Raw genomic sequence first — 24084 nt, forward strand, 5'->3', positions numbered from 1 at the left:
TAGTAATGAAGCACTGTCACTCACCAGTATTCTGATTACAGTGGATGGTGGGTTTGGTTTTTGGACCCCCCTTGATTAAGCAAGATCGGATTCTAGAGCAGCAATCTGCAGGATGACATCTCTGGTTGAGCAAGATTGTTGGCTCTTGGGGCAACAACTGAGGTGTGTTCTTCGTACAGCTGGTAGAGTAGGCCCCGCTCTGTTCTCTGCATGAGCGGATCCTGGTGTGATTCCTGCAGCTGTTGGTCCTAGTTGAGGTTTGAGGTCTTCCTGGCAGCCCTTCTCCCTCATCCTATTTGCCTTGGCAGGTCATTTTAGGACATCTGCTAGTTTAGTGGTTGAATTAAAGCTCCATTAAAAAAAAAAAGGGAAGTTCTTGTTTAAGCTGCGGTCTGTATTATTACCACGGCTTGTGATTGGCTGCTCCTGTGGATTCTTGGGTGGCTATGGAGAATCGCAGCAGCCCATGATTCTGGGCAGGCCTCTCTCCATCGCCCCGCCTGCGATAGGGCTGCTGCTGTGCTGTATATGAGTTGGCGGTGCTGGCCCCAGCTTCTCCCTGAAGGAGGCATTATGGAGGTCTTGCCCCTCAGCCTTTCAGTTCTCTTCCCCTGGGCAGAACTTTGACAGAGGAGTAATCTCTGAGATCCATGGGGCTGCTCCGTTATCCAGTGTTCCTCAGAGGGGACAGGGTGGCTTTGGCCCCCAAGCACCCTACACTTTCTGGGAAGGTTCTGGATCTGCTGTGGTTCTCTTCCTCCCTAAACTATTCTCCTTTGGGCTCGCTGAGGGATGTGGAAGAGGACTTGGAAGTGACAATCCCTTGCAAATAGAAGAAGGTGAATTTGTCTTCAAAAGGAGAATTTATTTATTTATTTATTTATAGGTTTTTCTATGCCGGGGTACGTAAATAACATCACCTCGGTTTACATTCAAACAGTAATTCAGCATTGCGCTTTACAGTATAACATGGTAACTGAACGAATACAATACAGTATATAACTTTATATTGAGAGATTGTGGCAGTTAGGAAGAGTAGTTGAGGATTCAGATCATTGATAGTACCGTAGGCTTTTTTAAATAGCCAGGTTTTAAGGTTTTGTTTAAATTTTTTGTGACAGAGTTCCTGGCGTAATTCAGAGGGCATGGTGTTCCATATTGTTGATCCAGCAATGATGAAAGATCGTTCTTTTGTACTAGAGAGTTTAGTCAGATTGGGTGCTGGGATATTTGATTTGGCTAAATTCTGGAATCTCGTTGGGCGGGAAGACATTTTGAATTGCAGTTGATCTGTGAACCAGAGCATTTCTCTGTTTTGAATGGCTTTGTGTATCAGCGACATAGATTTATAAATTATCCTGTAAGCCACGGGTAGCCAGTGCAAAGACTGAAGAGCTGGAGTGATGTGATCATGGCGGCTTGTGTCGGTGATAATGCGGGCAGCTGCATTTTGCAGCATTTGTAAAGGTTGAATGGTGGCTTTGGGTAGACCCAGTAACAGAGCATTGCAGTAATCAATTTTTAATAAAATAGTTGCTTGTAAGACTGTGCGGAAATCATATTGGTATAATAGAGATTTAATCCGTTTAAGCGTAAATAGCTTAAAGAAACCATTTTTTACCGTGTCCGCGATGAATTTTTTAAACATGAGATTGCTGTCAATGATGATACCAAGGCTGCGTACTTGTTGTGAAATAGAGGAGGAGTTTTGAGAAATATCAGAGTTGATCAAAATTGTATGTTTTGGAGGTGAGATTATGATAAGTTCAGTTTTATTGGTATTTATAGCCAATTGGTTGTCTGTGAGGATTGTTTTAATTTCTAATAAAGCTACCTTCCAGGTACTCAGTGCATTTGTGATTGTGCTGGTTATAGGTATGAGTATTTGAACATCATCTGCATAGATGAAGTGTTGAAGACCCAATTTAGAGAGTAACCGGCATAGCGGTGTAAGGTAAACATTGAACAATGTGGAGGAGAGAGAAGATCCTTGGGGGACTCCTTGAGAGAGGTTTCTTGGCTTGGAGAAGTTGTCTTTGCTAATTTCCATGCTGTTTCTTCCCTCTGTACGTCAGATACCAAGGTTGAACTTGCAGAAGGGGATCCTGTCCTTGAAGGATTCAGGAAGCCATCTCAGTCTTTCCCTTCTCACAGTGCACTTAAGCACATGGTGGTGTTGGAATGGGAGACTCCTGGGGGGGGGGGGGAGCAAGACTATGAAGAACGTATGTCCCCCTCCTTGCAGTTTAACCTCCTGAGGCCAGGATGGCTCTCTAGTTTCTTTGGGCTGTCAGTCACAAGACACATCCTGTATCATACCTTGCCACTGCTGGTTAACATGTCCCCTAGATCCTAGTTCCTCCCTGGGTCCCTTGCTGTGGGTACAGCCCAATGGATCAAGGCCAAAAATGCAGAACACGTCTGACAGGATCTGTTCTATGTGTTCTGCTTTTTCACCCCCTGTGGCGTATTCCTCAACTCACAGCTGGTGCAGCAGCGGGTCTAACTGTGGCTGCTCCTGCTTTAGATCTCATCATAACCCCTATAATGCTTCTCATTTAATGCAATTTCCTCTCTGAATTAACATTTAAATTAGCCACCTCAACTGCTGTAGCTGGTGAATACCCATCTGAAAGGATCTCCTGGTGTCCAAGGTTTGCTAGCAACCGGTCCATGCCTGTTACTTGAGGCAGGAAAATGTAATGCTCCTATCCAGCCTGATACAGCCAGTGCTGAGGCAGTAATAATTATTGAATCATTTCTGTTAACCTGCACATCAACTAATTTCCAAGTGGGTACCGGTAGTGGGATGGAAGGCTGTGGAATGGAATCTAGGGTACACAGTTCAATAGTTAAATACCGTTTTGCACCCCATCCCCCATGTTGAATTCGAAAAAAAACCTTTAATTCAATCACCTAGAACCAGATAGCCTTGTGCAGTGGCTTCCATTAAGAATGACTGCCAACCCCTTAATGCTTGAGCCATTGTGTGTAGGGCTTAACCCTGCCCTGTTTAAGTACCTAAGTTTTTTAAGAAAAAAAGAGCCCCTTAGTTTGTCTGATAATAGTTTATTTATTTATTTTTTGGTTTTTATATACCGGTGTTCCTGTATGAAATACAGATCACATCGGTTTACATTGAAACAGAACATGAAAATCACCAATAAAGGCATTACATAGAACAAGGTTATGAAACTTGGAATAGGGTACATTAGTTCAAAACTTAACAATAATGTTGTAACATTAATGACTAAAAGAAAAGAGAAGAGAAACCTAAAAAAAACTTAGTTAATAGGTCTTAATAAACATAAAAATAAAAATAAAAATCATAAAAGTATAATTGAGAGAATCTCATATGTCCTACAATTAGATAACGAGTCAGGTAGTAGTAAAGAGCATGGAGTTTGTGATGAAGAGACGCTCTTGCTAGCTGGAGGGAAAAAATGTTCATGGTTCAGAAAAAGCTTGGCTAAAAAGCCATGTTTTAAGTTTTTTTTTGAATGAAGAGTGGCAAAGTTCTAGCCGAATATCTGGTGGGAGGGCATTCCATTGAATGGGGCCTGCTGTAGATATGGCACATTTATATTGTGAAGATTTTGTTGAGGGTACATCGAGTGTGCCTTTATATGCTCCTCTGATGGGTCTAGAAGAAAAATGAAGACGTAGTTGGGTACTTAGTTGAAGAGGGGAGATATTGTGAATGGATTTATGAATTACAGTGTATACTTTATATAGGATCCTTTGCTTTATTGGCAGCCAGTGGAGGAGTTTGAGAATGGGGGTGATGTGATCTCTTTTATTCGTATTGGTAAGGATTCTGGCTGCAGAATTTTGTACCATTTGGAGGGGTTTGATCGATGAAGTAGGAAGGCCAAGAAGAAGCGAATTGCAATAGTCTATTTTTGATAGAATAATGGCTTGTAGAACCATCCGAAAATCATTGAAATAAAGAAGAGGTTTCAACTTTCTCAAGACTTGTAACTTATAGAAACAGTCTTTGGTGGTAGTGCTTATAAATTTTTTAAGATTGAGCTGATTGTCTAGCATGACACCAAGATCTCGAACATGTGGTGGGTGATTTAATATGGGAATGGATGAACTAAGTAGGTCAGCTGGGTTTAGGAGTTTGTAGTTGATGTCTTGATTGATGATTAGAATCTCAGTTTTGTTGTTGTTAAGAATGAGGCAAAGGCTAGAGAGAAGCTGATTGATCAGTTGCAGACAATTGTTCCAGTGATTCAAGGTTTTTTGTAAGGATTCTGTGATTGTGATGAGTATCTGGATGTCATCCGCGTAGAGATAGTGAGTTAGATTTAGTTTAGTAAGTAGACGACATAGAGGTAGGAGGTAAATGTTGAAGAGGGTAGGGGAAAGGGAGGAACCCTGAAGGACTCCCTGGTTGGAAGGGATCGATTGTGATTCTTTGTTGTTAATCTTTACCTTGAATTGTCTATTTGCTAGGAAGGACTTGAACCAACTGAAGACTGTTCCTTTAATGCCTATATCTGCCAGACATTTTAATAGAGATGAATGGTTGACAGTGTCAAAGGCTGCAGAGAGATCTAATAGAATCAAAAGATGTGGTTGTTTTTTGTCCATATTAGCTAGAATAGCATCGGTAAGAGAAATAAGGAGAGATTCCGTACTTAACGATTTCCGAAAGCCGTACTGGGATGATACAAGAATGTTATTTTCTTCCAGATACTCAGATAGTTGTTTATTGACTATCTTTTCCATGAGTTTGGCGATCAATGGCAGATTGGCTATAGGGCGGAAATTAGCTGGATCAGTGGTAGGGAGGTTCGGTTTTTTAAGTAGAGGTTTAAGAATAGCTAGTTTAAGTTGGTCGGGAACTAGACCCTGGGAAAGGGAGCAATTAATGATGTCTGCAATTGGTTTTGATATGGAGTTCCTTATTGCGATGAGTAGGTTAGTAGGAATTGTGTCTAAGGGATGAGAGGACGGTTTCATTTTTTGAGTATGTTTTCTATCTCAAGTGATGATGTGGTCTCGAAAGTTTCCATCGTTGTGTTTAGTTGACGTGGGGTAATGTGAGGGAGTGGGGGCGATGAAATAGATGAGAGAGAGATGGTCAATTTATCAATTTTATCCTTGAAGTAATTTGCTAGTTCCGAGGCTTTGTTGAGTGCTTGATCATCAGGGATGGTAGGAGGCGATGGTTTAGTGAGGGCTGAGGGCTCATCTGGAGTGCCAATTGTCTCTGGTTCAAAACTGTCAGCTAGCGCTAAGTGAGAAAATCTATAATAGAGTTCCCTTATAGTTTCGGCTCTCTCCTTAACACCCCATGTCATATAAATTTAACACATCATTGCTCCAAAGAGATATTGTGCTAGTTGAGAACAATAAATATTTAAAAGGACAGAACTCAGTAAAATCAAAGTAATCAGTAAAAATATACACTTATTTATTGTATATGAGTAGATTGATCAAGCCTTTAAAAGACAGATACAGAAGATAAAAGAAAGTTGTTGTTCTTACCAACGGGTTAAAAGTTGTGGCCTCGGGCTGCAATCTGCTGATGTATGGATGTGCAGCCATGAACATTTTTATACCTTTCATTTGTTTACATAAGACAGCTTATAATAATTTTTCAGATACATCATAAGCAATGTTTATTAAATAAGAAAAACTGTGGATAATGTCTGAGAATTTAAAAACAAAGCCACCTAAGTCTACCTTTTATCAATTATTTATATTTGATGCCTTATATTATCTGAGTACCTAGTTATCTCACTAATAGGGAGCTGAATTAGCATTAAGTCTTTGATCTTTAATCTTACAGCAGAGAACTTGTTTGCCTTTGCAAAGAACACAACATTCCTGATTAGCAATTAACATAGAATCTAGTATTCCCCTGCTGTCTAGGCAGGGGAAGTGAGCCAAATCTGGGAGATAAGCCAAGTCTCTTGGAGATAAAATTATTTGGGAAGAAGACACTTGTTTCTTTAGGGAGTTTACTTATTAAGAAATTCCATTATCTACTCATTTTCATATCTCTGGGAGAAGAACCAAAGTCAAAGCTGGCTGATCGTGCCTCAACTCTTTGTAAGCTAAAGTGGACATTATGCTGTGCTGCAAATAAATCAGGGACAAAAGATGATCTCTTTCTGACAGCTAATGATTTCACATGTGGAGACCCATGGGGTATGGTTTGGGGTGTCCAGGACACAGACTCAGAGGACTCTCCTTAATCTTTATTTTCCTAGCATGTAGCAGATGGACTCAGGACCAATGGGGTATAGTGTACTCCTGATAGCAGTTGGAGATGGATCAGATTTCAATCTGACGTCAGTCCTAGTACATATACCCCTGCAGGAAGTGCAGCTCTTCAGTATTTTCCGTCTCCATAGCAGTTAGGGACTCTATGCATGCTAGCACAGGGTTAGAGTAATTTTACCAAAGAAAACCAAATTAAGAAGAAATCTTACCTCTTCAGACGAGCCCCACTCTCCTGCGGTGACACCCGTTGGGTCCCTCCCCCATTGAGATTTCCAGAGGTGATTTCCACGATCCCTCCGAGATAAGCCTCGGTCCGGCGGCTGACCCTCAGCAAGGACCTAGCCCCCGACATCAGGTGAGGCTGAGAGGCAGCGGGTGCAACCTCGAGCACGGCGGTGAAGGTATCTTCACTCTCCCCCCGCAGCCAGAGACTGCCCGGAACGAAACCGGGAAGCGCCGAGACAAGGTAAGGTAGAAGTCTATTTAAGTCTCCGGTCTCCGAAGCTCGAGGAGACGCACAGGTCGCCAGCCGGGACCAGTGCCACCGGGTTGATCTGCCCTAGCAGGGCTAGACCCCGCTCAGATCAGAGAGCCATCCCACGTGGAGACCCTCCGATGTGGTCGCCGTCACCATTTTGGCTCTGTTCACCGCCCTGTCCACCATTTCAAGCCATGCGCACAAATCCCTTGTGCGCACAACGTGATACACACAAATACTGCGCGCACAAGCGACGTGCATAGCCACGCACTTACTGTGCCAGGTGCATAATTTCGACCTATGCGCACAACAGCACGCACATCTCCCTGCATGCACGCACCAAACCTACGCAAGCAACCTCGATGCACACCGGAGAGCACAACTGTATTGTATGCACACAAACCATGGCACCACCTGAAAATAAACTCAAAGCTCAGGGCCTTTGCCCAGCATGCCACATTAGAGCTGCATAGCATGAGGAAGCCACGGACCTTTGTATACAGTGCGAAGAGGCCCTTGGGGACCCAACTCATGGCCCTCCCCAGCCGGTACTGGACCCTAGCCTCTTGAGCAGTACGCCGGACCTAGCATTACACAGCGGGATACCCCTCAAACGGGGCTCCCCAGGGATATGGTGCCCCCTAGTCTAGACCCAGCATCTATCTCTTGGGTAGAATTCTTCAAAGGTCTGTATACCTTCGTCCACATGCAACGGGGCCACCTATAATGTGGCCACAGGCTCCACCAGAGGACCTCAACAGGCCGGGACCCTCTATGCCCAGGGAAGTGATCCCACCGCCCAGAAGCCCCACCTTTGGGGATACGGACATCTCAGATGAGGAGTCAGAACCCCTGGAGGAAGGGGAACTCTCTCCGGGGACAGAACCCTATCGAACCATGAGACGCTTCTTCACCAAGGACGAGCTTCCAGACCTGGTCACACACAGCTTAAAAGAGCTTGCCATCCCAGGCACAAGTGCCTCGGGGGAACCTAAGACGAACCCACTATTAGAGGGACTTCGTCAGACCTCCCGCCATTTCCCACTATTACAAGCCGTCCAGCAACTAATTGACCTGGAATGGGATGCCCCAGAAACTACATTCAAAGGGGGCCGGGCTCTGACAGCCATGTACCCTCTGGACTCGGCCGCCAAAGATCTCCTGGCATGTCCGAAAGTGGATACCATGGTCTCGAAGCGCACTACTATCCCAGTGGAGGGAGGAGCAGCACTCAAGGATGTTCAAGACAGACGTCGCCGCTATGTCTTTACAGATCGCGGCCCTGCTGTGCCGTGGTGACATGTGCCTGCTTAGCACAGACCAGGAACAACACTCCTGTGGAGGCCCTGGAACCAGCTGTATCATTCCTCGCGGATGCCGCTTCAGATCTGGTACGCACAGCAGCTAGAGGAGTCTGATCCGCCATGGCAGCCAGAAGACAAATCTGGCTCCGAAATTGGTCAGCCGCCATCCTCCAAAACGAGACTCACAAGGATGCCTTTCAAGGGAACACTCCTGTTCGGAAGCGAACTAGAGAAACTAGCCAACAAATGGGGCGAGTCCCCACTGCCACGGCTACCGGAGGACAGGAATAAGAGAAACCATCGATCCTTCCCCTGGACCTCCAGGAGCAGAGGATCACAGCGCTTCAACCCATATAGAAGCTCATATCAAGTGGCCCGTCCCGCAGGCCGGAGCCAGTCCTTTCGGAAAAAGCACAATAAAAGGGGAGCCAGCTCGGGCCCAGGCCCCAGCCACACCCCACAATGAAAATCAGCCGACCCATCCAAAGGAAGAAGCCATATGGGGCAGACTTGCCCTATTCTACTGAGATAACTTCAGACAAATGGGTCCTATCCATCATTCGATAGGGATATTACCTGGATTTCCACCACCTCCCTCTGGCCAAGTTTGTGGAATCTCCCTGCCATGACCCTTCCAAGAGAATGGCAGTGGAAACTACCCTGACCAGATTACTAGCCTTAGAGGCTATAACACCAATGCCTCCACAACAAATAAATACTGGCCATTATTTCATCTATTTTATCGTCCCCAAGAAAGAAGGAACGTTCAGACCTATCCTGGACCTCAAGGCGGTCAACTGTCACCTGAAGATTGCTTGCTTAAGAACATAAGAACATAAGAAAATGCCATACTGGGTCAGACCAAGGGTCCATCAAGCCCAGCATCCTGTTTCCAACAGTGGCCAATCCAGGCCATAAGAACCTGGCAAGTACCCAAAAACTAAGTCTATTCCATGTAACCATTGCTAATGGCAGTGGCTATTCTCTAAGTGAACCTAATAGCAGGTAATGGACTTCTCCTCCAAGAACTTATCCAATCCTTTTTTAAACACAGCTATACTACCTGCACGAACCACATTCTCTGGCAACAAATTCCAGAGTTTAATTGTGCGTTGAGTAAAAAAGAACTTTCTCCGATTAGTTTTAAATGTGCCCCATGCTAACTTCATGGAGTGTCCCCTAGTCCTTCTACTATCTGAAAGAGTAAATAACCGATTCACATCTACCCGTTCTAGACCTCTCATGATTTTAAACACCTCTATCATATCCCCCCTCAGTCGTCTCTTCTCCAAGCTGAAAAGTCCTAATCTCTTCAGTCTTTCCTCATAGGGGAGTTGTTCCATTCCCCTTATCATTTTGGTAGCCCTTCTCTGTACCTTCTCCATCGCAATTATATCTTTTTTGAGATGCGGCGACCAGAATTGTACACAGTATTCAAGGTGCGGTCTCACCATGGAGCGATACAGAGGCATTATGACATTTTCCGTTTTATTCATCATTCCTTTTCTAATAATTCCCAACATTCTGTTTGCTTTTTTGACTGCCGCAGCACACTGAAACCGACGATTTCAATGTGTTATCCACTATGACACCTAGATCTCTTTCTTGGGTTGTAGCACCTAATATGGAACCCAACATCGTGTAATTATAGCATGGGTTATTTTTCCCTATATGCATCACCTTGCACTTTTCCACATTAAATTTCATCTGCCATTTGGATGCCCAATTTTCCAGTCTCACAAGGTCTTCCTGCAATTTATCACAATCTGTTTGTGATTTAACTACTCTGCACAATTTTGTGTCATCTGCAAATTTGATTATCTCACTCGTCGTATTTCTTTCCAGATCATTTATAAATATATTGAACAGTAAGGGTCCCAATACAGATCCCTGAGGCACTCCACTGTCCACTCCCTTCCACTGAGAAAATTGCCCATTTAATCCTACTCTCTGTTTCCTGTCTTTTAGCCAGTTTGCAATCCACGAAAGGACATCGCCACCTATCCCATGACTTTTTACTTTTCCTAGAAGCCTCTCATGAGGAACTTTGTCAAACGCCTTCTGAAAATCCAAGTATACTATATCTACCGGTTCACCTTTATCCACATGTTTATTAACTCCTTCAAAAAAGTGAAGCAGATTTGTGAGGCAAGACTTGCCCTGGGTAAAGCCATGCTGACTTTGTTCCATTAAACCATGTCTTTCTATATGTTCTGTGATTTTGATGTTTAGAACACTTTCCACTATTTTTCCTGGCACTGAAGTCAGGCTAACCGGTCTGTAGTTTCCCGGATCGCCCCTGGAGCCCTTTTTAAATATTGGGGTTACATTTGCTATCCTCCAGTCTTCAGGTACAATGGATGATTTTAATGATAAGTTACAAATTTTTACTAATAGGTCTGAAATTTCATTTTTTAGTTCCTTCAGAACTCTGGGGTGTATACCATCCGGTCCAGGTGATTTACTACTCTTCAGTTTGTCAATCAGGCCTACCACATCTTCTAGGTTCACCGTGATTTGATTCAGTCCATCTGAATCATTACCCATGAAAACCTTCTCCATTACGGGTACCTCCCCAACATCCTCTTCAGTAAACACCGAAGCAAAGAAATCATTTAATCTTTCCGCGATGGCCTTATCTTCTCTAAGTGCCCCTTTAACCCCTCGATCATCTAAAGGTCCAACTGACTCCCTCACAGGCTTTCTGCTTCGGATATATTTAAAAAAGTTTTTACTGTGAGTTTTTGCCTCTACAGCCAACTTCTTTTCAAATTCTCTCTTAGCCTGTCTTATCAATGTCTTACATTTAACTTGCCAATGTTTATGCTTTATCCTATTTTCTTCTGTTGGATCCTTCTTCCAATTTTTGAATGAAGATCTTTTGGCTAAAATAGCTTCTTTCACCTCCCCTTTTAACCATGCCGGTAATCGTTTTGCCTTCTTTCCACCTTTCTTAATGTGTGGAATACATCTGGACTGTGCTTCTAGAATGGTATTTTTTAACAATGACCACGCCTCTTGGACATTTTTTACTTTTGTAGCTGCTCCTTTCAGTTTTTTTCTAACAATTTTTCTCATTTTATCAAAGTTTCCCTTTTGAAAGTTTAGCACGAGAGCTTTGGATTTGCACACTGTTCCTTTTCCAGTCATTAAATCAAATCTGATCATATTATGATCACTATTGCCAAGCGGCCCCACCACCGTTACCTCTCTCACCAAGTCCTGTGCTCCACTGAGAATTAGATCTAAAATTGCTCCCTCTCTCGTCGGTTCCTGAACCATTTGCTCCATAAAGCTATCATTTATTCCATCCAGGAACGTTATCTCTCTAGCGTGACCCGATGATACATTTACCCAGTCTATATTGGGGTAATTGAAGTCTCCCATTATTACTGCACTACCAATTTGGTTGGCTTCCCTAATTTCTCTTAGCATTTCACTGTCCATCTCACCATCTTGACCAGGTGGACGGTAGTATACCCCTATCACTGTAGTCTTCCCTGATACACAAGGGATTTCTACCCATAAAGATTCAATTTTGTATTTAGTCTCATGCAGGATGTTTATCCTGTTGGACTCTATGCCATCCCGGACATAAAGCGCCACACCTCCTCCCGACTGCTCCTCTCTGTCATTGCGATATAATTTGTACCCCGGTATAGCACTGTCCCATTGGTTATCCTCTTTCCACCATGTCTCTGAGATGCCAATTAAGTCTATGTCATCATTTACTGCTATACATTCTAATTCTCCCATCTTACTTCTTAGACTTCTGGCATTAGCATACAAACATTTCAAAGTTTGTTTTTTGATTGTATTTTTATTCTGCTTTTTAATTGATAGGGATAAGTTAGAATTTTTTAGCTCAGGTGAGTTTTTAGTTACAGGCATTTGGACTACTTTTCTAATTATTGGAACCTCACTGTCGGGATGCCCTAATTCTAGTGCATCATTAGTATCCTTTAAAGATACATCTCTCCGAACCATGCGCTGCTGAGCGACTGTCGGCTTTCCCCTTTGTTCTAGTTTAAAAGCTGCTCTATCTCCTTTTTAAGGGTTAGCGCCAGCAGTCTGGTTCCATCCTGGTTAAGGTGGAGCCCATCCCTTCGGAAGAGACTCCCCCTTCCCCAAAAGGTTCCCCAGTTCCTAACAAAACTGAATCCCTCTTCCTTGCACCATCGTCTCATCCACGCATTGAGACTCCGGAGCTCTGCCTGCCTCTGGTGACCTGCGCGTGGAACAGGGAGCATTTCAGAGAATGCTACCCTGGAGGTTCTGGATTTAATCTTTCTACCTAAGAGCCTAAATTTGGCTTCCAGAACCTCCCTCCCACATTTTCCTATGTCGTTGGTGCCCACGTGTACCACGACAGCCGGCTCCTCCCCAGCACTGTCTAAAATCCTATCTAGGTGACGCGTGAGGTCCGCCACCTTCGCACCAGGTAGGCATGTTACCAGGCGATCCTCACGCCCACCAGCCACCCAGCTATCTACATTCCTAATAATCGAATCACCAACTATGACGGCCGACCTAACCCTTCCCTCCTGGGCAGTAGGCCTTGGGGAGATATCCTCAGTGCGCATGGAAACCCTACGCTCGGTAATAAGGGCAATACAACTGGGAGAGTTTACCTCCCTGGATCTGTCGGAAGCCTACCTACATATTCCGATCCATCAAGAGCATCAGCGTTTTCTACGCTTCTCGATCCTCGACCGTCACTACCAGTTCCGGGCACTACCTTTCGGGTTAGCCACTGCACCCTGGTTGTTCACCAAGATTATAGTGGTGGTGGCAGCAACACTGAGGAAGGAATCCACATGCATCCTTATCTAGACAATTGGCTGATCAGAGCTAAATCCCCAGAGGAAAGCCACCAGGCTACCAACAGAGTCAAAACTCTACTGGAGAGCCTTGGGTGGGTAGTCAACACAAACAAGAGCTGCCTGCAGCCTTCCCAATCTCTAGAATACTTGGGAGTCCGGTTCGACACCAAACAAGACAAGGTCATCCTGACACTGACAAGGAGATTAAAACTGATGACCCAGTTACGAACCCTGTTGAGCGAACTTCACCCTACAGCATGGGATTACCTACAAGTTCTCGGCCTCATGGCATCCATACTGGAAGTAGTCCCATGGGCACGAGCTCACGAGAGAACCCTACAAAGCTCACTACTATCACGATGGAATTCACTGTCCTAGAACTACACCATACGGCTTCAGCTCCCGGACAGAGTTCGGGTCAAACTACGATGGTGGCTACAAGAAGTCCATCTGAGCCAGGGAACGAGACTATCCTCACCAACCTGGATCCTACTCACCACGGATGCCAGCCTATGAGGATGGGGAGCACACTGCCAGGAGCTAACTGACCAAGGGCAATGGAACGAAGAAGAGTCGGGATGGAACATCAATCGCTTAGAAGCCCGGGCAGTCAGACTAATCTGCCTAAGGTTCGGTCACAGACTCCGAGACAAAGCAGTCTGCGTAATGTTGGACAACGCCACAACCGTGGCCTACATCAACCATCAGGAAGGAACCAGAAGCCAACAGGTGTCTCTGGAAATAGACCCCCTAATGGCATGGGCAGAAGTGAATCTTCAAGAGATCTCGGCCATCCACATCGCGGGGAAAGACAACGTCGCTGCGGATTACCTCAGCAGAGAAAGTCTAGAACCAGGAGAATGGAGGCTGTAGACCACAGCATTCCAATTGATAGTAAACTGTTGGGGAACACCAACCATGGACCTCCTGGCAAACCGTTCCAACGCCCAAGTACCCAGTTTCTTCAGCCGCAGGCGGGAACCCCAGTCTCAGGGAATCTATACCCTGGTACAGACCTGGCCACAGGCAACTCTGTTATACGCCTTCCCGCCATAGCCCCTATTGGGCGCAATCATCCACAAGATAGAACACCACAGGGAACTAGTACTTCTAGTGGCCCCGGACTGGCCAATAAGACCGTGGTACGCAGACATGCGAAGACTGCTGACAGGGAACCTCCTGCCGATACCTCCACACAGAGACCTGCTCCAACAGGGACCGATCCTCCACGAGGATCCAGCTCGATTCTCTCTTACGGTCTGGCCATTGAGAGGACTCACCTAAAGAGGAGCGGATACTCAGGGGCAGTAATTGACACCCTACTCCCAGCACGCAAGTTCTCCACATCCCTAACATACATAAGGATTTGGAGAGTTTTCGAAGCCTGGTGTTGAGGACCACGACATCATACCACGCTCAATCAAAATTCCTGCGATTTTGGAATTCCTGCAGAACGGCCTACAGAAGGGATTGTCCCTCAACTCCATCAAGGTACAGGTGGCCGCATTGTCGTGCTACGGGACTAAGAGCGAGAGTGGCAGCATAGCCTCTCACCCAGACGTCTCCCGCTTCCTGAAAGGAGTCAAGCACATCCGACCACCCCTAAAGTGGCCGGTGTCTCTTTGGAACCTCAACCTGGTCCTAGATTTCCTAGCAGGAACCTCCTTCAGACTTCTCTGTGGCCTGTCTCTCCGACTATTAACATTGAAGACAGCCTTCCTGCTTGCAGTCTGTTCAGCCCGTCGTATATCCGAGCTACAAGCACTGTCAAGCCGAGAGCCGTTCCTCAGACTCACCCCAGGAACCATCCAGTTACGCACAGTTCCATCGTTCCTCCCCAAAGTGGTGTCTCACTTCCATCTCAACCAAACCATCTCGCTACCATCGCCAGATGAGCATAAGAATTCGGAAGAGGCTCGAAGTCTACGCCGTCTCGACGTCGGCAGACTCCTAGTCAGATACCTGGAAAGGTCTGAATCCGTATGAAAGACGGACCATCTATTCGTCCTTCACAGCGGGAAGAAGCAAGGGAAAGCGGCCTCGCGAGCAACCACAGCCTGCTGGATCAAAGAAGTCATCAAGGCGGCCTCCGTAGAAGCAGGCAAGCCACCGCCTTTACAAGTCAAGGCCCATTTTACAAGAGCCCAGGCAGTGTCCTGGGAGGCAACCAAGATGCTGTCACCCACCGAGATCTGCAGGGCAGCGACATGGTCCTCCATCCACACCTTCTCCAGATTTTACCACCTGGATGTTCAGGGTCGGGAGGACACAGCATTTGCAAGGGCAGTACTAAGTGGGTCACGGACAGCCTCCCACCCCGTTCGGGAGTAGCTTTTATACATCCCATTGGTCCTGAGTCCATCTGCTACACACTAAGAAATGGAGAAATTACTTACCTGATAATTTCGTTTTCCTTTGTGTAGACGGATGGACTCAGCATCTCACCCACGGCTGCCGTTACTCATGGAATTCTCAGAGGACATCCTCGGGAGCGAGTGATTCATGGGTAAGCCATGCTTTCCTTCATCTAGTACACCCACCCTGCCGGGTATCGACGTTTCTCGGTTGAGGGCACTGGTGGTCTCCAGCCATATAGCCATTTCAACCAGTTCAAATTAATCAAGTTAACCAAGTTCTAAAGTTAATCAAGTTATTCAAATTATTCAGTCATACATATATCCACAATGCTTTTCGAGGAGAATACTGAAGAGCTGCACTTCCTGCAGGGGTATATGTATTAGGGGCTGACGTCAGATTGAAATCTGATCCGTCTCCAACTGCTAGCAGGAGTACACTATACCCATTGGTCCTGAGTCCATCTGTCTACACTAAGGAAAACGAAATTATGAGGTAAGTAATTTCTCCAAATCTGCCAACTCAAACCACTCAGGCTCAACCAAAAACCCCCTTTGAAACTAGGAACTGTCTGAGTGGGCATGGTACCTTTTGGTATTAGAAAACCAGGAGCCTGACCGTAGTACATTAGGCAATCCCCTACCTTACTCCGGCCTCAAAAGTTAGGCAGGCCTTGTTAGAATCCTACCACAGCCCAAGTACATCCTGCCATTGTCTGCAGGTAGAACATACTGAGGAATTTTCTGGACTGTACCATATGTAACTAGCTGTGATGATGTCAGAGAAAGCTGTGTGCTCTCGTCCATCTGCTGGTAGGGAGGAACAACCCACATGTCTGAACTGGTATAAGCAGGACAAGGAGGAAACATCTATTTCTGTGGAAGGAGATATTGTACTTACAGATGCACAAGACAGGAAGACTGAGTTTCTTTTGAAGTACTGGTGTCTGGACTGGTCTAGCAGAATAAAGAAAATCTTTTTGAGCTGCTATGTAAATGCTCAACTTGAGGGGAGCAATTTTAGGGGGCTCAGGTGAAGTAACCTGTAGTGTGGGAATGCTGCATCTTTCCTGGCTACTATCGTTTTGTTGGGCAGATCATAGAATGATTTTCTGGTACTTTTCAACCTGTGGGGGTGATTCAGGCCATCCGTTTCCAGATATAAATGTCCTTAAATGAATGGATCAGCAGGAAACCTGAGGGTGAAGGCTGCATATGGTCCTCACAGTAATCCTATTGAACACTACTTTTGAGTGATGAGTGAGGGTCAGGTTGACGGGTGCTCCGAATCATGTCCATGCACAGTTTGATTTTATAGGTGCTTTAGAGTGGTGAAAGTGCACTCTCTAATTGCCTCTCTTATTTGAGTGAACAGGACAGAGAAACTGGTTTCCACCGTGGCTTTTGCTGGATTGGGTTCACTTCTGAAGAAGGTCTCCAAAATGCACTGCAGAAGGACCAGCATGTCATCGAAGGGTGTAAGGTACGGTGAGACTAAGGGTGCTGGGCAGCTGCAGATTCAGCACTTCTCTAGCTGCTGGAGTTGTGTGCGCATTTTTTTTTCCTCTGAAGTACCAGCCCCATGTTTTGTGGGGAGAAACTGAGACTCCTTACAGGAAATGTGCAGCCAGTTTGCTGAGAGCAATGTGGTGGTATCCTGTATCAGAAATGGTAATTTCTCATAGCGAAGGAATTGAAGTTCAACACTTACCTTTCGGGTGGGTGCAGCAGGGGCTCAAATAGAAGTCAAGAAAGGTGGGGAAATTGAACTGCCAGTTGGAAATTGCAGGCGGTTAAGGGATTTTATGAAGAAATTGCGAACTTGTGGAAAGCTGAACTGTTTTGTTTTACAATGTGTGAAATATCTTTACAACATCAGCAGAAATGTTTGCCATAAATTTTAATTCAGGAAAACAATGTTGAAATGTAGGCAGAAAAGGAATTCTCTTTACCCTCTGGTGCCACCTTTGGCCCCTACCTGTCAAGACCAAAACATATTGACTGTGGATGAGCTTGATAGACCAGTGCCTAAAACCAGGAAGTGAAATCACATGATCTGCTGTCTTGTGATAGCTAAAAAGAGGCGAAAGCCTAAGAGTTATGATCTAGGACTTCTGTCTGAAAATGGGTGGGGCCATCTTGATGGTAAGGAAAACTCCTATTACTATCTTCAGTAGTGGTGGGGCATAATATAGTGCTACCCAGAGTCTGAAGAACCTCTCTCCTGAAAATCACAGCTGGAGGTAGCTATCTGATAATGTCTTGAAGATATGAACTACACAACCCCTAGAGCTGCTTGAAGGTTTCTTCCATAGGGGAAAAGCCTTCTCAGCATAGAAGTGGAAGCTGCTCTTGTTGAGTGAACCTTGCAATTCTTCCAAGCTCATAAGCCTCAGAAACCCAACACATCTGCCCTACCACAAACTGATTATGGTTGTGGCAGGTTGTCCTTTCATTATCCGAAAGTGTAAATAACTGATTCACATCTACCCATTTTCCGTTTTATTCACCATTCCCTTTCTAATAATTCCCAACATTCTGTTTGCTTTTTTGACTGCCGCAGCTCACTGAACCGATGATTTCAATGTGTTATCCACTACGATGCCTAGATCTTTTTCCTGGGTGGTAGCTCCTAATATGGAACCCAACATTGTGTAATTATAGCAAGGGTTATTTTTCCCTATATGCATCACCTTGCACTTATCCACACTAAATTTCATCTGCCATTTGGATGCCCAATCTTCCAGTCTCACAAGGTCTTCCTGCAATTTATCACAATCCGCTTGTGATTTAACTACTCTGAATAATTTTGTATCAACTGCAAATTTGATTACCTCACTCGTCGTATTCCTTTCCAGATCATTTATAAATATATTGAAAAGTAAGGGTCCCAATACAGATCCCTGAGGCACTCCACTGTTTACCCATCCTCTGAATGGGAATTGCTGGGCTTAGCAATTTTATGTGCAGATTTTGGGCGCCTATGTGGGCCTGCAGTGAGGCGCACGCACAGTCCATGTATCTAGGTTTATTTGTATTCTGCGCCTAGTAAGTTGTATGCATATGTACGCGTGTGACTTTTTGTGCAGTCTGAGCATACTGAAGCTCTGTTGGGCAATACAGGCACAAAAACATGCGCAAGATGGTGCCTTACACCACCATGGCGTACCATGCGGTGTACCGCCTAACCCACCAGGAGGCTGCTCAACCCCCTTGGAAGCCCACTTCCCCCAACAGGATCAAGAATGACATTGATACAGCTCGCCGAGTCTTACCGAAACCCCTCCAAGGTCTCTGAATCAGGAGGAAATCCCTCCCCCCCCCTTTTTTTTTTTGTTTTTTAATTGGGCTCGGTGGTTACTGGCTGAGTACAGAGAGTCTCCAGCTGCAGGGAGAGAGGGCTTTGGCCAGGACCGCTGTGCCCAGCTTCCTGTACCCGTTGCCTTTCAGCAGCAAATGTCCACACTGGTAACTGGACCAAGGCACACCTGTGAGGGATCTCAGAAATCACCTCAGGTATTCTCAACTGGGGGATGGACCTTTAGGTATCACTGCAGGAGAGCAGGGCTCGACCTTTTCTCCAATTTAAAAGTAGAATTTCGTCTTTCAAAACGTACAGTGATCCCAATTGGGAAAGCATGACCACATATGCTTTCTTATCCATCTTCATTATCATTTACCTTGTTTGAATTAATAACCTGTCCTTTCTCTTCCTTCTCTGCCAAGTTATTATCACCCTGTTATATGTAACTGCCTTTTCCGCACCATTGTTCTAGTTTGTTTACTATGCACCCCTGTTTTATGTGAACCAGCATGATGTGACTGCAGTCTCGAATGCAGGTATATAAAAATCCGAAATAAATAAAGAAATAAAATATGCTGGAGACAGAAAAATACTGAAGGGCTGAGGTCACTGCAGGGGTGTATCTGAGGTTATATCAGCTTTGAAAAGGAAAATTAGTTCTTACCTGATAATTTTCGTTCCTGTAGTACCACAGATCAGTCCAGACTCCTGGGTTTTGCCTCCCCTCCAGCAAATGGAGACAGAGAAGTTTTGACAGACTCTGCCCTATATCCTAAGGTGCGACCTACAGTCCGTCAGTATTACTCAGTATCAAAGCAGAATGGTTCAAAACCAAACTATATACAGCTAACATATAACCTGAAGTGCATCACTAAACCCAAATGGTGGGAGTTAATAAACATGTGGATAAAGGTAAACCGGTAGATGTGGTATACTTCGATTTTCAGAAGGCGTTTGACAAAGTTCCTCATGAGAGGCTTCTAGGAAAAGTAAAAAGTCATGGGATAGGTGGAGATGTCCTTTCGTGGATTGCAAACTGGCTAAAAGACAGGAAACAGAGAGGATTAAATGGGCAATTTTCTCAGTGGAAGGGAGTGGACAGTGGAGTGCCTCAGGGATCTGTATTGGACCCTTACTTTTTAATATATTTATAAATGATCTGGAAAGAAATAAGACGAGTGAGATAATCAAATTTGCAGATGACACAAAATTGTTCAGAGTAGTTAAATCACAAGCAGATTGTGATAAATTGCAGGAAGACCTTGTGATACTGGAAAATTGGGCATCCAAATGGCAGATGAAATTTAATGTGGATAAGTGCAAGGTGATGCATATAGGGAAAAATAACCCATGCTATAATTACACAATGTTGGGTTCCATATTAGGTGCTCCAACCCAAGAAAGAGATCTAGGCATCATAGTGGATAACACATTGAAATCGTCGGTTCAGTGTGCTGCGGCAGTCAAAAAAGCAAACAGAATGTTGGGAATTATTAGAAAGGGAATGGTGAACAAAACGGAAAATGTCATAATGCCTCTGTATCGCTCCATGGTAAGACCGCAACTTGAATACTGTGTACAATTCTGGTCGCCACATCTCAAAAAAGATATAATTGCGATGGAGAAGGTACAGAGAAGGGCTACCAAAATGATAAGGGGAATGGAACAGCTCCCCTATGAGGAAAGACTAAAGAGGTTAGGACTTTTCAGCTTGGAGAAGAGACGGCTGAGGGGGGACATGATAGAGGTGTTTAAAATCATGAGAGGTCTAGAAAGGGTAGATGTGAATCGGTTATTTACTCTTTCGGATAATAGAAAGAGTAGGGGGCACTCCATGAAGTTAGCATGTGGCACATTTAAAACTAATCGGAGAAAGTTCTTTTTTACTCAACGCACAATTAAACTTTGGAATTTGTTGCCAGAGGATGTGGTTAGTGCAGTTAGTATAACTGTGTTTAAAAAAGGATTGGATAAATTCTTGGAGGAGAAGTCCATTACCTGCTATTAAGTTCATCTAGAGAATAGCCACTGCCATTAGCAAAAGTAACATGGAATAGACTTAGTTTTTGGGTACTTGCCAAGTACTTATGGCCTGGATTGGCCACTGTTGGTAACAGGATGCTGGGCTTGATGGACCCTTGGTCTGACCCAGTATGGCATTTTCTTATGTTCTTAACCTGTTGAAAACACGGTGAATAAGATTGATCTGCAGACCTGAAATAAACAATTACGAATGAGCAGACTCTGTTACCTCGAAACGTGCGGGACTCTGGCCTGATCTGTGGTACTACAGGAACAAAAATTCAGGTAAGAACTAATTTTCCTTTCCCTGTGTACGTACCCGGATCAGTCCAGATTCCTGGGAAGTACCAGAGCTTTTCTTAGCTGGGATGGGATGCGGAGAGGCCCACTTGGAGCAGTCCTTCTCCAAATCCCCCAGACCCTGGAGCCTGGACATCCCGTCTGTAATGCCTCGCAAAGGTATGTAAAGACGTCCAAGGAGCCGCTCTGCAAATCTCTTGCGGTGAGACCTGTTGACATTCCGCCTGAGACGCCGCCTGCGAATGGGCACGAAGTCCCACCGGTAAGCGTCTACCTCGCATCAATTATGCTGAACTTATAGTCTCTTTCACCCAGCAGGCTATTGTGGTTTTAGATGCCATATTACCTCTTTTCGGACCATTCCACAGCACAAACAGATGGTTGGATACGCGAAAACTGTTCATAACCTCCAGATAACGCAGCAAGGCTCTGCAAACATCCAGCGTATGTAAGTCCCTAGAAACTGGATCCGACCAGTCCAGTTCCGGAAAAGAAGGAGCGCCACCGATTGATTTGAAAGAAAGGAAGGAACCATCCGTAAAGAGACTCCAGAATCCAAAATTCTCATGAAAGTTTTCCTGCATGACAACGCCTGAAGCTCTGACACCCTACGAGCCGAGGTGATAGCTACCAGAAAATGGAGAAATTACTTACCTGATAATTTCGTTTTCCTTAGTGTAGACAGATGGACTCAGGACCAATGGTTATAGTGTGCTCCTGATAGCAGTTGGAGACTGAGTCAGATTTCAATCTGACGTCAGCACTACATATACCCCTGCAGGAAGCTCTGCTCTTCAGTATTCTCCTCGAAAAGCAATAGTGGATATATGTGTGTTTGGATAACATGATTAACTTGAACTAGTTGATGTGAATTGTAGCTGGAGACCGCCACTGTCGTCAACCGAGAAACACAGACACCCGGTAACTATGGGTGTCTTAACTAGGGGTAACATCTGGCTTACCCGTGCTTGTCTTGCTCTCGGGAATTGTCACCCGAGGTTTTTGTATTTTGAGGCAGCTGTGCGCGGGATAAGTTCATCTGTACACTAAGGAAAATGAAATTCAGGTAATTTCTCCATTTCCTAGCATGTAGCAGATGGACTCTGCTTCAACGGCAGGGGAGAAGAAAAAAGGGTTCGCACTCACAAAGCGGGGAGTAGCTGGCTTGTTACGGTGGTTACTACCCCAAACCAAATGTGCCTGATACTTCACTTTCGATGCATAGCCAGCATGGCTCTCTGCTTCAACTTTCGATGCATATCCAGCATGGCTCTCTGCTTCAACGGCATGGGAGAAAGGCTGATACATCACGCATTTCCAGCATAGCTCTCTGCTTCAACAGCAGGGGAAAAGAAAAACTGATGCTTCACGCATATCCAGCATAGCTCTCTGCTTCAATGGCAGGGGAGAAGAAAAACCACCAATAAGGGCTGTATAACATAGTCTGGGTAAAACAAGCATGGGTGTAGCTTGCTTATTGCGGTGGTTACTACCCCTACTACCCCTAACTAATCAAGCTAGATATTTCACTTCGATGCAGCTCCATCACTGCTCTCTACGTTAATGGTGGGGGTGGAAGGGAAATAGAACCAAGAGCTAAGAGAAACAGATAAGTATGAGAGAAAAGATGTGTGAAGCTTGCTGGGCAGACTGGATGGGCCGTTTGGTCTTCTTCTGCCGTCATTTCTATGTTTCTATGGACTCAGGACCAATGGGATGTACAAAAGCTACTCCCGAACCAGGCGGGAGGCTGCCCGTGGCCCACTTAGTACTGCCTTTGCAAAGGCCGTGTCCTCCCGAGCCTGAACAACCAGGCGGTAGAACCTCGAGAAGGTGTGAATGGAGGACCATGTCGCTGCCCGACAGATCTCGGCAGGTAACAGCATCCTGTTTTCTGCCCAGGACACCGCCTGGGCTCTTGTGGAATGGGCCTTGACTTGTTGAGGTGGAGGCTTGCCTGCCTCCATGTAGGCCGCCCTGATTACTTCTTTGATCCAGCAGGCTATGGTTGCCCGCAAGGCTGCTTCCCCTTGTTTCTTCCTGCTGTGAAGTACGAATAGGTGGTCTGTCTTTCGTACGGATTCCGATCTTTCCAGGTATCTGACTAGGAGTCTGCCGACGTTAAGATGGCAAAGAAGTCGTGAGACCTCCGCATCCTTATGCTCGTCTGGAGATGGCAGCGAGATGGTTTGGTTTAGATGGAAATGAGAAACCACCTTTGGAAGGAAGGAGGGGACAGTGCGTAGCTGTATGGATCCCGGTGTGAATCTGATGAACTGTTCCCGACAGGATAGTGCTTGAAGTTCGGAGATGCGAGGGGCTGAGCATATTGCCACTAGGAATGCAGTCTTCAAGGTCAGGAGCCGTAGGGATAGACCGCATGTAGGTCTGAAAGAGGTTCCCGCTAGGAAGTCGAGTACTAGATTGAGATTCCATAGGGGTACCGGCCACTTTAGAGGTGGTCTGAATTGCTTGACCCCTCGCTGGATGGGAAGATAGACTGATGCCGTCTACTTTGGCTCGGAAGCAGTCCAGTGCGGCCAGTTGAACCTTGATGGAATTGAGGGACAACCCCTTCTTCAAGCCGTCCTGAAGAAATTCCAGGATCATGGGAATTTTGACTGCCTGCGGAAGGATGTCGCTGTCTTCACACCAGGCATCGAATATTCTCCATATTCGGATGTAAGTTAAAGATGTGGAAAACTTGCATGCTCAGAGCAAGGTGTGGATCACTGCCCTTGAGTATCCGCTCTTCTTCAGGCGAGTCCTCTCAATGGCCAGACCATAAGAGAATAGAGTTGGGTCTTTGTGGAGGATCGGGCCTTGCTGGAGCAGATCCCTGTGTGGAGGTAGACACAGGGGGTTCCCCGCCAGAGGTCTGCGTACCATGGCCTTCTTGACCAGTCCGGGGCCACTAGAAGTACTAGGCCCCTGTGATGTTCTATCTTGAGGATGATCCTGCCCAGTAGTGGCCATGGAGGAAGGGCGTACACAGCAGGTCTTCCTGTGGCGAGGTTTGGACGAGGGAGTGGATCCCTTGGGATTGAGGGTTGTCTGCGGCTGAAGAAGTTGGGAACTTGGGCGTTTGACCGGGTTGCCAGAAGATCCATGGCTGGGGTTCCCCAGTGGTCTATTATCAACTGGAAGGCTGTGGTTGATAGCCTCCATTCCCCCGGGTCTAGTCTTTCTCTGCTGAGGTAATCCGCAGTGGTGATGTCTTTTCCCGCAATGTGGGCGGCTGAGATCCCTTGCAGGTTTG

At 45.6% G+C, this 24084-nt stretch overlaps 1 protein-coding gene across 1 annotated transcript in view; it reads left to right on the forward strand.

Moving 5' to 3' along the window:
- The window catches only part of SLIRP (SRA stem-loop interacting RNA binding protein), a 37743-nt gene that overhangs the window by 3172 nt on the left and 10487 nt on the right, over window positions 1-24084 (forward strand). The window contains exon 3 of the mRNA XM_029597672.1: window positions 16575-16682. Coding sequence (XP_029453532.1) covers window positions 16575-16682 — 108 coding nt within the window. The remainder of the gene's footprint in view (window positions 1-16574; window positions 16683-24084) is intronic.

The sequence above is a fragment of the Rhinatrema bivittatum genome, chromosome 4, assembly GCF_901001135.1.
Source record: "Rhinatrema bivittatum chromosome 4, aRhiBiv1.1, whole genome shotgun sequence".
Taxonomy (NCBI): domain Eukaryota; kingdom Metazoa; phylum Chordata; class Amphibia; order Gymnophiona; family Rhinatrematidae; genus Rhinatrema; species Rhinatrema bivittatum.